This window comes from Haemaphysalis longicornis, unplaced genomic scaffold (assembly GCF_048455015.1).
Source record: "Haemaphysalis longicornis isolate Haplotype H1 unplaced genomic scaffold, Haemaphysalis longicornis Haplotype H1 scaffold_8, whole genome shotgun sequence".
Taxonomy (NCBI): domain Eukaryota; kingdom Metazoa; phylum Arthropoda; class Arachnida; order Ixodida; family Ixodidae; genus Haemaphysalis; species Haemaphysalis longicornis.
The window spans coordinates 173,586,440-173,599,683 of NW_027526445.1; the positions used below are offsets into that span (position 1 = coordinate 173,586,440).

The window sequence follows — 13,244 nt, forward strand, 5'->3', positions numbered from 1 at the left end:
AATGTCATCGCCAGTAAATTAAACAAGTTAACCCCACAACCGCAAGAGCCCTCGAGTACCTCACCGCCGAAACCAACATGCGGCAATAGCGCGCAGGACAAAACCAGTCGCTACAATGGTAGTGAATACCTATTCATTCGCCTAATCGCGAGGTGAGCTGGTGTTAAGGCGTTGATGTGCGGTTCAGTCGATATTGAACAGAGTGGCTCTAAGCGCATTTCCATCGCAGGGTGAGCTCGGACCGAAGCCAAAGCTAGTGAAACCTTCTTCCACGACGGCTCAGTTCATATTCGGCGTTAACCTGTGGTTGCTTGAGCAGCGGACACAATAGCTGCGGTGCGTGTCATGTCAGTTAAACCAGCCGGCAGTCCATGCGTAAGGAAGTACACGGCGAACGGGACGCAACTGTTACGTCTAAGGTGCCGGTTCTCTACAGCGCCCAAATGCGCATACGACCCGGTGTTGGCAGCGGGCATTCAGAGAACAGCGATTTACATACGATGGCCGGCGTCATGTGTGGTGCTTGGATACGCGAGAAAGCCCTGCCGGTGCCACGCTTTGCAGGCACGTAGTGCGCCGATTAAGGAATATGCCTCCGGACAAAAAAAAAAGAGAGACTTCGACCGAGTCTGGCGTAAAGCCCCGCAGACGTACGTGGCAGCGAAAAGTTGAGCCGCCGCCACCGCCGCACCAGCGCCGAGGGCGCCCCGGGGAATCCGCGCAAGATTTTGTAAGCAGATTTAGCGAGCGGCGCTTTGCGGCTTTCAGCGCTTTGCGGCTTCCCGCACGGATTAGCCCGCCGCGCGGATTTGGCCGGCCGCGCAGAGGTCGGCGGCGGCGGCGGCGGCGGGCGCGCTGAATGCGTCGAGAGATTCGATTTCCGCGGCTGCCCGTCGCACGCGCGCTGCCATTTTCATATGAAAGGGCCTTTCGCGGCGCAGGCCAGCAAGAGGAGCAGTCGCTGCTGCTGCTGGCTGGCAGCATCCCGCCCTCGGTAGGAGGAGGAGAGGAGGAGGCCGGGGGCGCCCGGAGGAGGCGCCGGCACCGGACCATCTTCAGCGAACAGCAGCTGGCACATCTGGAGGCGGCGTTTGCGCGCACCCACTACCCGGATGTGGCGCTGCGGGAGCAGCTCGCGCTGCGCGTACACCTGCGCGAGGAGCGAGTGGAGGTGCGCTGCCGCTGACGGCTCGCCGAGGGGAAGTGGGAGGCAGACACTGACGCACGCCCATTGCAGGTGTGGTTCAAGAACCGGCGCGCCAAGTGGCGCAAGCAGCAGCAGCAGCAGCAGCAGCAGCAGCAGCACCGGGGCCCGCCGCCGTCCCCTGTACAACAGCAGCAGCAGCAGCAGCAGCAGCAGCAGCATGCCCTCGCAGCAGCGGCGGCACATGCCGCGGCGCTGCTCCGTTTCCCGCCTCGCGCCCTGATCGCCCGAGATGGGGCTCAATAGGCTCCGCCTGTCGTTCGCAGCGCGCTCGAGGTGAACGAGTTTGCCGGGGTGGCTAAGTTAATCACCTTTGAGCGTTACATTGCCGCTCAACTGAATGCGGCTTGTGGAACTGGTCGTTTCGCATACATCGGCTCTTCCTTTACAATGAGAAGAACATACAACAGAGGAGAGAGAGAGAGGGAGAGGAACGAATGTGCATTTTCAATCGACTTTAGTCGAAAGACGGTGACAACACCATGTGCTGCTCGCCCGGCAGACGTCGCCGGAAGAGACGAACAAAAACGCGGCGAGCGGAAAGCGGGGTTCGTGCTCTATATCACGTGCTGCCATCCGCGACTGGGTGGGCGCGTTTCCCGTCGCGATCACCGAATGACAGCGTCCTGCCCGCGGACGCTCATGGTTGTGAATAAAGGCGAGTGGTCTGTTTCAGCCTTTTCTCGTTGTGAAACACTGCTTCTTCTCTTCTGGTTTCGCGACAGTAGTTTTGGTGTGTACAGGAGGCCTTTTCTTCTCGGCGCAGAGTGAGCACATAACGGCGCATGCTCCGTCGAACGTCCAGTGCTGAACCGTGTTAGTTAATCCTGCACAAAGGGACAGACACATGTGCGGGAGAGCGGCGCGTTCCCGTACGTGTTTTCACTCTCTGAAAGCGTTGCGGCAGTGGTGTGAAACATGCACGAAGGCTACAAGGCCGGTTAGAAACGCGTCTCTCTCTCTCTCTCTCTCTCTCTCTCTCTCTCTCTCTCTCTCTCTCTCTCTCTCTCTCATCTCTCTCTCTCTCTCTCTCTCTCTCTCTCTCTCTCTCTCTCTCTCTCTCTCTCTCTCTCTCTCTCTCTCTCTCTCTCTCTCTCTCTCTCTCTCTCTCTCTCTCTCTCTCTCTCTCTAAGACCGGTCCTGTAGCAACACTAGAGCTTATTTAGCGCTCTAATCAACACCACCTACCTGAGCCTTCATGCGTGTTCTACTGCTGCCAAACCGGTTTTCAGAGAGGTAAAACGGGTGCGAAAATGCGTAGTTCGCCGTGCGTGTGATTCGCCCTTAACGGGCATCCCTGGAATTATTACATATAGTCACGCGTACAAAACCAACGCTTGCCAGCGCGCTGCGATATATACAAGTGGCGGACTTTTTATGTAAGACGATTGCCTTTCTTGCGCTAGCTAAAACACCAAAACTGTGGCCCGTTTCTCACTGGCTTCTCGGCCTCTGAGAGGAATATAGGGCTGTGTCGTGTTTAACTCTAATTGCCAACGTAATTCGCGCATCAAGACGAAGAAATGAAAGCGAAGGAACATCCGCAAACACGCCGTAGCAGAAAAAAAAACTGTTCGGAGTAATTCGTGCCAAAAGACGAAGGAACGAACGCCAAGAAAGAGGCGCAAATACGATGTAGCAGTAAGGTTGTTCGTAATCATCGCCAGGCTGTCGCCTTCAAATCACGTAAGCAGCCTTTTAAGTTCACGGAGCAATTTTAACAGAGAAGGTTGAGCTTGGTCTGATAGCAAAAAGAAAAATATCAAGAAAAAAATTGCACCGCCTGTAAAGGGTGCACCACCGCAGATAGGGTATTATAACAGTGAAGCCGGCTTTCGCGACGGCTCGAGCGTGAGAATTCAAAACAGCCAAGGTAACCAAAAAGAGGCAAGGCAAATAGAAACGAATAAATGTAGAGAAAAAAAAATGGAAGCTAAAACGTCGTTAGTGATGTACAGGGCTGAGAAATTGACATCAGACAGGAAAACTTCTACGATAATTCCCAGGGAAGTGCTTTGCTTTCTGAGGCTAGAGCAGGTTGCTTGCAAACTAAGAGCTTTGTGTGGAAGTATTAACAAAATTATGGCGTATGCGTGGTCTGCGGAAAAGAAACAGAAACTATGCGGCACATTGTGTTAGAATGCGAGGGTATCCATCCAAATCTACATGAGAGAAATATTCGGCTTCCAGAAGCCCTAGGATTTAAGGTTAGCACAGCGGAAGTCCACTTCAAGGCTGTCGAGACGACGAAAAGAAGATTAGAATGCTGGTGCACGAAAAGCAGAGAGGGGAATATTGCCTACGACAGCTACCACCTGTAACAGAAAAAAAGTATTTTGTGCCTAATAAGTTTTTTGTGCCTGCCCTAAGCAGCGCTAGTATTTAACCAAGATTATAGCATAGATATATTAGTCCTTTTGGTAAGATGACACGTCATCATCCCGCTACAAACGGGCAACCAATAGCAATGAACATCAGCATCCTCATCATCTTAGGTAAGGGGACCTTTCCCCCCGCCCTACCCAGTTTGTATAAACGCAGGAAAACAGATTACAGCGAACTCTAACAAACACGTTCCCAAACCCCGTACGACTAAATGGTCTATTCCCCACACAATACTCCCCGGAGTGTACAGGCGTCCACAGAATAAACCGGACCAAGCGAGCGGCGCGCGATAGCTTTCGGTGCGACACCTTCCGGCCCAGCGCCTGCTGTCGAGATAGCGGAGGGCGCATGCGTGTCCCTCCCTAGAGTTTGTGCATGTCAGTTTCCTTGACTGCAGCTGCAGCACTCCGTTCCTCTCGAACGCGACGCGCGGCGGCGCCTTGCGCGGCTCGCCTACCGAGCGGGCGTGATGCTTGGCAGCAGCCGGCAGCGTGCGCCATGCGCCGATGCCGCGTAACTGTGCGTTCATCTGACAATGTTTGTTCGGCGCTCTTTTAAGAGCGAATGCTCTTTATAAGCGACCCCAAACCATCCACCGCCGGCGTCGGCGGCGGCGGCGGCGGCGTCCGCAGTGCTCTTTAAAGAAAAAACAGCATCCGGCGCCAGGTTTCGATCCGAGGACTTTGCGGGCCGCAGCGCGACGCGCTACCGACCAAGCCACGGACGCGACGGTGATATCAGTGTTAGACGCGCCTTATATCTTTAACGCATTCAAACTACGTCGTCAGCGGCGTGCGTTGGCGACTCAGCGGCGTTATAGCGGCTTGATAACTGCGTGGTGTACACGTGATACTACAAACCCGATGGAAGAGATGGAAGAGAAGGCGGCGAGGCGGTGGGCTGCGGGGGCCGAGCGCAAGCGCCGCAAGCGGGCCGACAACCGTGCATTCGCACTTTCACATTCTCCCCCTCGGGGAAATGCGGGGGGAATTTTTTTTATCATTTTAATGACTGGAACGCAAACTGGCGTTGAAGAAAGGCTGCGATAAAGATTCACACATGACTAAAACAGTGCTGGTCGTTATGCGACGAACACAGTTGATAGCAAGAACTGAATACAGCGAAGGTTTATTCGGTTCGGAACAAAAAAAAAAAAAAAAACATCGGTGATTGTCCGAATGGTTCCCCTTATTAATTGTGTGTGAAGTTTCCGTCGTTTTTCATAACTTCACGAATGCGTCGGGGGAGCAACTCATAAAGCGACTTTATGACTTCGAGACGGGGGCGCAGGCGTCCCCATTCATCTTCCACTGCCTGCCACAACTCGTCCGCCGTGCTACCGCAGTCATTTCGTTTGCCGAGATTCATCTTCATAATCTCCCACACATTTTCTATCGGATTTAGGTCTGCCCCGCACGGAGGCCACCGCAGTTGTCGCACCGCGTGGTCCTCGAGCAGTGAGCTCGCGGCTCGTGCTGTGAAGACAGGGCTTCGTTCCTGTTGCAGGATGAAGCACCCGTCCAGGACGTAGGGGAGCAGACTTGTCGAAATGATGTTACAGTACTGGGAAGCATTGAATGGCCCAGGAATTCTGACGAGGGGTCGCAGGCCGTCCGCACTCATTGCGCCCCATACGCTGACGGAGCACCTCCCACTGGAAAGGACGCTTTGGATGTAGCCGGGCTGGTATCTAAATACCATCGGGCTAAATACAGAAATACATTCAGGAAAGATATCTCCGAGGAAAGATATCTCCGAAGATGTTCGGTGGGTATACTAGCTAAATCAATGAAAGGACATTCGCCGTGTTTGATAGTTTACATCGATTGAAATTACTGGTACACTTGTTTAGCGGGAGGCTGCACCCCCACTGCCACGTAGGCGAACAAACAGTATCCTGTATAAAACTATGCATCAATTTCATCCTCTTTCCACATCGGGAATTACAAAAGCCCCGTTAGCCGAAAAAAACAGCGACAAGAAACGCTTAACAAACGGTGCTTATAAAACTACGATTAAAACGTTTCAAATGAACCCAGCTGAATAAAATTTACAGGGACATTGTATATCGGTTGCTCCGAAATATAGTTATTAACGGGCAGTTATGCATTGCTAGCCTTCACAATTACGCTTAGCGTTGCACTCGGGACCCCCGAAGGAATGCTCAGCAATTCTCACATTAAACCGTGCTCCCGATTTGACCTCTTACACATTAAATTGAGAACGACTCAGCTTGCAATGGAGCGGAAAATGACAGGTGTAACAATAAGGGACAAGAAGACAGCGGAGTGGGTCAGGGAACAAACACGTGTTAAGGACATATTAGTAGAGATTAAGAAAAAGAAATGGAAGTGGGCAGGGCATGTAATGCGAAGGCAAGATAACCGCTGGTCATTAAGGGTAACAGAGTGGATCCCTAGAGAAGGCAAGCATATGGCAGAGGGCGGCAGACAGACGGGCAGATGAGATCAAGAACTTTGCGGGGATAACTTGGTCGCAGTTGGCACAGGACCGAGGTAATTGGAGAATAATGAGAGAGGCCTTTGCCCTGCAGTGGGCGTAGATAGGCTGATGTTGATGATGACAATGATGATGACTGTAGTAGTTTATATATCATCTAGAATGCACATTACCAGCTACGTTTCACAGTTTAGTTTCGTACCTGCAGCTCATCGGACGCCAAACACGCCGCTGTTGATCCCAGCGAGTGGAGAAAGTCGATTCATCTGTGAATATAACTTCCTTCCACTCGTTCGTTCTCCACCGCTCCACTGCCCGGTTTAACTCCAGCCTTTCCAGCCCCTGGCGGTCCGTCACGCGCGGTTTCTGTGCTGCCACGCAACTCCCGAGTCCCGCCTCCTTCAGTCGTCTTCGAATTGTCTCGCAAGATACATTCAATGACAGCTCCTGTCGAATTTCTTTTGCAGACAGGAGGGGATCTGCCACAGCGGCTGCGACAATCAGTAGTTCCTGCTCCTCACTGGTGACTTTAGGCCGCCCGCTGCGCTCTGCGTCAATGAGTCTGCCCTGATCATCGCGGTAAGCTTGAATAATGCGGCTTACAGAAGTCCTAGACCTCCCGGTGAGGTGGCAACTTTCCCACTGAGTAGTCTCTTCGATGAAAACTCGCACGATGTGCCTCCGTTGCTCGATGGGGACGCGGGAAGGCATTCTTCACGAATATGACCATGCAGGACGAGTTACGTGCTTTATACGCTTCATAGCTATCACTGTCCAATGGGTGACATGGAAGGAAACGCGTCATTGCTTTTAGATAGCAATTCACTCACACCGACAGCTGTGTATTTCGGTCTATTTTTCCGAAGCAAATAAACTATTTCCTTCCTACTTTCTTCCCTCCTCCCATCTTTAAACCGCCTCTCATATGCCGCATGGGAAAAACTCAAAATTAAAAAAAAAAAACATCGCTGTTTTTAGTTTTATCAACTGTGTGTTTGTCGCATATCGACCAGCACTGGTTCAGTCATGTGTGAATCTTTATCGCAGCCTTTCTTTAACGCCAGTTTGCGTTTCAGTCAATAAAATGATAAAAAGAGCGCCGAACGAACATTCTCAGATGAACGCACAGTTACGCGGCATCAGCGCATGGCGCACGCTGCCGGCTGCTGACATGCATCACGCCCGGTCGGTAGGCGCGCCGCACAAGGCGCCGCCGCGCGTCGCATTGGAGAGGATCAAAGTGCTGCAGCCGAAATCAAGGAAACTGACATGCACAAACTCTAGGGAGGGACACGCATGCGTCCTCCGCTATCTCGACAGCAGGCGCTGGGCCGGAAGGTGTCGCGTCGATAGTATTCGCGCACCGCTCGCTTGGTCCGGTTTATTCTGTGACCGCCTGTACGTTTTGCGGCAATTTAGGCACACTCAATCTCATCATCTGGGAGTGCGACCGAAACCACAACCTTCCCCTATTCCCAACCCTTCCCCTGAGCATTTGGAGAGCATGTTATCCAGCCCTCGCCTCGACGACCAGACAATCTTGGTTGACCGAGCAGCCAGCACCAGGATTGCCCATGGACTTCCGGACTAGGAAACATCCCAACAATTTATTTTTGCTCGATAAAGTTTCTTCTTCTTCTTCTTCCCCGGCGGGAATAGCAGCCCACCGGGCGACCTATCGGTGCAAGTCCACAACGTGTTCGGAATGTCGCTTCAAGCGTCCTACAAGAACGACGCCTCGGGCACGACAACGGGGGTCGGAGAATGAATGAAACAAATCTTTATTAAAACAACAGGTGCAGTTGTTAGGGCACCCGCCCGGTGGAGGGGATCCCTAGTCCGGGATCCCCAGGCTGCGGCTGGCTGCGCGGGCCCTTTAGAAACGCATTTATTGAGTCCCGTGAGTTAGTTCTGATTCCCGAGAAGGGAGATATCAAACATGTTAAGAATTATAGACCCATCAGCCTAGTCTCGGTGGTATACAAGCAAAAACGCCCGTGTGCACGAGATTTCGGCGCACGTTAAAGATCCCCAGGTGGTCAAAATTAATCGGGAGCCCTCCACTACGGCGCGCCTCATCGCCTGCGTTGCGTCGGCGCGTTAAACCCCACAATCAGAATCAAAATCGGTGGTATACAAGCTGTTTAACAAAGTAATAGTTAACCACATAAGTGGCAGCCTAGACTTCCAACAACCAGCAGGCCGGATTTAGAAAAGTATATACTCTACAAAAGACCCCATATATGTCATCAATCAGGTAATAAAAAAATCCGCAGAGTATAATAAACCCCTTTACATGGTATTTATAGGCTATGAAAACATTTGACTTAATAGTCCCCGGTAGAGCCACAAGATACTTATTTAGTGGCTCTAGTCCCCGCAGCAGGGATGGAAGCATTAAAGTGCCAGGGAATAGAGGATACCAACATAAGGCCCCCAGACGACATATATAAGTGCTGTACGGGTAAGGTGATCCATCGCAAGCAAACCGAAAAGTTCCCGATCCAAAAGGGAGTGCGAGAGGAAGATACCGCCCCTCCGAAATTGTTCACGGCATGTTTAGAGAGGGTATAAAGTAAAGGAAGCTCAACTGGAAAAACGGAGGATTAGGATAAACGGGGAATACTTGAGCCATTTGAGGTTTGCAGACGACGTAGTCTTGCTAAGTGAGTCAGCAGAACACCTGCAACAAATGGTTGAGGAACTAGAAAGCGTTGCTGTTGGGCTTAAAATAAATATCCATGGCTAAATCTGAAGGTAAATAAACGTTCTTAAAGCACCTCCTTCATCAAAGGTAACGGAACGCTAGAAGAAGAATGGAATGGATGACTTTATTATAGGAGGAGGCCAATAGGCCCCGTTGGGGGACATGGGAAAAAGGGTAGGGGAAGATGGTTCATATAAAGTCTTCACTGCACTGTGAGGTGTGCAGAGTGTGCAGTGAGGTGTGCACGGTGTGCAGAGTTGAAGTTGTGGCGAAGACACTCTAATACGACCATGTGATCGGGGTGTGCAATAGGAGGCACAAAGGCACAAAGGAGGCAGGAGGCACAAAGAGTACGTTTTTTTTTTTTTAAGGGGGGGTGGGGTGAAGGAGAACATAACATTTTTTTCATACCCCTGATGTTTTACCCATCCCATTTTTGGGTATCAAGGATCATCATCATCATCATCATAATCATCTACCTTGGACAGGTTGTCTTGCTTATCCCAACCACGAGAGAGAAATCCGGAGCAGAATACGAATGTATCGTGGTGCACTCGGCAAGCACTCCCAAATAATGAAACGTAAGCTACCCCTATCGCCTTTATCAAAAGAAATATATGCGACCAGTGCACACTGCGGGCATGAAATACGCAGCTGAAACTTGAAGCCTTACTAAACAACTGGAAAGCAAACTTGGGTCGAATCAACGAGCTATGGAACGAAGGATGAGTCTCAGTTGCTGCTTCGATGTAAAGGGATCTAAATACCTTACAAACGCTGAATTGTGTAATGTGTTTCCTTATCCAGGCGAAACGCAATACTTTGCAAAAGCAATGGTAAGTGCACTGTAATTGCTTTTCAAAACCAGTGCTTTGTAATGCAATTTAATTACATCTGAGCAGTTTGGACAAAAGGAATTAGACGTATCATTTAATTACTTTCAGGACGTAACTTTGCCATCTATGCCGGTCCAGGCGCACTTTTTCGTCAAGTGGCGTCTATTATTGTTGTAAGCGGTTCCGCCATGGTAAAAGCCGTCAGAAGGCAATGGAGGCTGGAAGGAATGTCGGGCTAAGTCGGAGATTATGAACAGGTGTGACGTCATGCAACGAAAAAAAACTTTACCATCCCCTCTTATAAAGAAAGTTGGGAGAAGCGCGAAAGCTGTCTAACGTCATAACTGCGTCGAAACCTTCGCTGAAAGTGGGTCCAAACTTCGCTGAAAGTGCGTCCAATCGATAGCCAAATTTTCTAAAATCGCAAACAAAGAACGAACCCATGCGACGATTTTTCGCGCACTAAGTAAACGCGTCTATACGAAAGCTTTAAACCTATAGTACGTATTCGTTGAAAAGTTTAGCGGTCAATTTCTTCGCTTGGCAACACTGGAAACGGCCACAGACATGCATGCGCCACGGACAGGGCGCAGCCTGGGCCACTGCGGTCGCACGCCGAACAAAACACCGGCGTGCGTCATCTGCTCCGTTCCAATCCGGTTCTAAACGGTGGTGTCAACAGAGATGTTAATGATCGCACTCACATTTAACTCGAGGTAATACTTCGCGTTCGGTGAAGTAGAGTTTCTAACTTGAAACACAGTCATGTGTTTCACAGTCGTGCTTAGCATGGACAAGTACCGCCATCCCGCGGAGCCCGACGTAACGAGTGACGGCGCACCACGGCCGGACTAGAGCGGCGGCGCGCGATGTGTTGATACGGCCTTCGCAGCGGCGGCGAGAACAATGCAGCCCAGTCTCGACGTAAAGTTCCGCCACCAACGCGCGCACGCCGCTGCTCTAGCCCGGCCGTGGGCGCACTCACACGGTTGCATGGAGGAGAAGAGGGGTGCCTGATCTGCGGGCCGTGCGCACAACGTCGCCTAGCAACAGACGCTTGGCCGCAGACATGGCGGCGCACACTTGGTTGCGTGCATGCATTCCACTGGTGAATGAGATAAAGGCGCACTATTGTACTCGTTCTTCAGAACCGTCCCTTTTTCGCGATTTTCAAGTGTCAGTTCTGACACAATGGAAGACCGGTTTCACGCACACGCTTTGCGTCCGTACATCTCGACAGAGCTTTCCGGTCGACCAACCGGTCTATGGCGAAACGCATTAGCCTTTTGACAGGGCGCCATCGGGCCCTCTAAGAAAGATTTCGCTTTAAAAAAGCACTCTTGCTGTTCCCCTGGCGAAATCTTCGGGATATATCGTGGCGGCAAAACGAGAATTGGCAGCCGGGGATCACCGTCCATTTCCCATCGCCCGGAGGCATTGGAAGTCTTCGTTGAAAACTGCTCACGCCACCGAATGTGCTACTGACAACGCGAAGTGCCTACGCCCTCAGGAACAATTAAGCGCGTGCGCGAGTGTGGGGAAGCAGGATCACGAGATTCTGAAGATTTACTTGCAAGGGTAATCACCCTAAATCTAATCATTGATTGCTCTGTTTATATATATTTAATTGGCTTTAAACCTTCGCTGGAGCGGGTGTTCTTTTAATTATTATTTTTTGAGGGCGGCGGAGGGGAACACGGTAAAGGAAATGGAATGTTCGTCGATGCAATGGAATGTTCATGATACAAACACATTTGTAGAGGCTTGATAAGTCGGAAGAAATTCATTTAGTTGAAATTCAGGAAGGTCAGTAATTTCAACTTATGCAGAATAAGAAAACATTGGAACTAAGTCGAAAGCTTTCTAGAAATATAGAGAAATGTTATCAACTTGACCGGCTTTGTAAGGAATGCTAGCAGTAAGGAACAATTGAAGTTAGTGGCGTGATCGTTGGAAGACGTTTCCTTAAGTTATATTGATAATTAGATCAAAAGTTATAGTTATTTAAAAGGAGGTGATGAGGTCAGCTACAATGCGTTCGAGAAGCTTGCAACAGGAAGAAGTCAGTAAAATAGGACAGTAAGTAGAAACAAATAATGTCTCGTCGCCCTTTTACTCCCGGTACAAACACAGTAGACGACTGGTAGTATCCCTCTGACCTTCAAGCAAGTGCCTCGTGCGCTCAAGGTCAAGCAAGCGTCCGCGCAGTTCTCCGCACGGACGGAAGCGGCGCCGGCTACGCTTTGGCCACCTATCTAACCAATTCACTGCGACGACGGCTTCCGTAGTGAAAGCGTTTAAGCGCTCGTTCGTTCCAAGGGGAGGGTTGCGAGGAGGGGGATAGAAGGGGAGAGTAAAGGCGCATGCATGGGCGCATGTCATCAGAAAAATATAGAAGGCGCTGGCTGCAAGAAACCACTGCGCGTTCGCCCCAGCTGCAGCGGCATTGCGGGAAGCAGCGTCTGTCGTTTTCCTTGCCGTGCAGCTGTGCATCACTGCGCGCTCTGGCCCGAAAACCGAGCTTTTACTCAACAAACTTGGTTTATCCGTGTTCAACCACGGCAAAATTTCTGGCTACGGTTGCATCTACGTATCGTGTCCGATGCGCGAAACTCTTTTTAGGGACGACCGCTGTCCACGCTGAAGGGAAATAAAGTTTGTTCATATACGTTTCCGTTTCCGTGTTCATATTCCGTGTCACTTCGATGTCTTTGTACCACTTTCATGGAGTGGAATAGCTCCTATTCTTGTTAAAGGAGTACTAACCCGAATTTCAAAGCTCAGATAACTATGTAAAATTAAACGCTTCCTTTGTATATGGAGATACCTCCTCGAAAGTTTAAACTGTAACCGTTCAGTAGAAGATATTTTAAATCAATTTTAATCCTTGCGCACTTGAGAAATCTCATCCGTGCCATCGAGCAAGCTCATGATGTCACCCGCGCTTCGACCCAAACGGCCGATGTCAGGGCTCCTGTGACGTATCGAGACGGCCGCGGTGCTGTTGGCGCGCGCTTTTCCGCCTTGTGCACAACGTCACAGTTTTTGGGACCGACGTCACGTGCGACTACGCCGATCGGGCCAGTCTGGCGCGCGCGCGCGCGCGCGCCCAGACCGGTATTGGTTGTGGTGCGACGAGAACAGTGACGTCAAATGCACCTTCCCGTCATGGCGGCTTCCTCGGTGTTCGCTTCACCGAAACCGAAACTGACACGAGTAAACGAAGTTGTAAGTCATATTTATGCTGCGTTCTACAATCTAATGTGCCATTCTGTGATTAGCGGGCTCGTAGGCACCTATAGCTGCTAAAAAAAGGAACACAAAAATTTTGTGTCAGTACTCCTTTAACACTGGAACAACAGGGGCTATATGGCTATCGCAGGGCGAGATAAAAGCGATTCACGGAAAAAATTATGAATAAAAATGGCAATGTCAGTTCAGCATGATGGCGTAGAAACAATTTCAGGAAGGTCATTCGGTCCAGTTGACAGTTTCGTCTTGAGGTTCAAATACACAGAAAATGCGCCAGTTTAAGATACAATATCAGTGTCTCTGAAGAACGATAAAATAGAGCAAGGGATTTCTTTATATGACGTAAGCAGTCCACGCCCTCCCCCCCCCCCCCCTGATTTTTTTTGTATGCCAGGTTTGC

The 13,244-nt window shown here is 50.6% G+C and overlaps 1 protein-coding gene across 1 annotated transcript; it reads left to right on the top strand.

Annotated features, from left to right (window-relative positions):
* Nucleotides 1-500: 500 nt before the first annotated feature.
* On the top strand, nt 501-1,821 carry LOC144148590 (uncharacterized). Its single transcript, XM_077680105.1, has 3 exons — nt 501-564; nt 942-1,171; nt 1,238-1,821. Exons 1-3 carry the CDS (start codon nt 501-503, stop codon nt 1,448-1,450), a joined length of 507 nt encoding a protein of 168 aa, XP_077536231.1. The 3' UTR covers nt 1,451-1,821.
* The last annotated feature ends 11,423 nt before the right edge of the window (nt 1,822-13,244 follow it).

What these genes read in the sequence shown, in the direction of transcription:
- LOC144148590 (XM_077680105.1), top strand. Translation starts at nt 501, where the DNA reads ATGGCCGGCGTCATGTGTGGTGCTTGGATACGCGAGAAAGCCCTGCCG. An exon ending in GCCGGTGCCACGCTTTGCAG is followed by an intron (nt 565 to 941) that starts GCACGTAGTGCG and finishes TTCGCGGCGCAG; the next exon opens with GCCAGCAAGAGGAGCAGTCG. An exon ending in TGCGCGAGGAGCGAGTGGAG is followed by an intron (nt 1,172 to 1,237) that starts GTGCGCTGCCGC and finishes CGCCCATTGCAG; the next exon opens with GTGTGGTTCAAGAACCGGCG.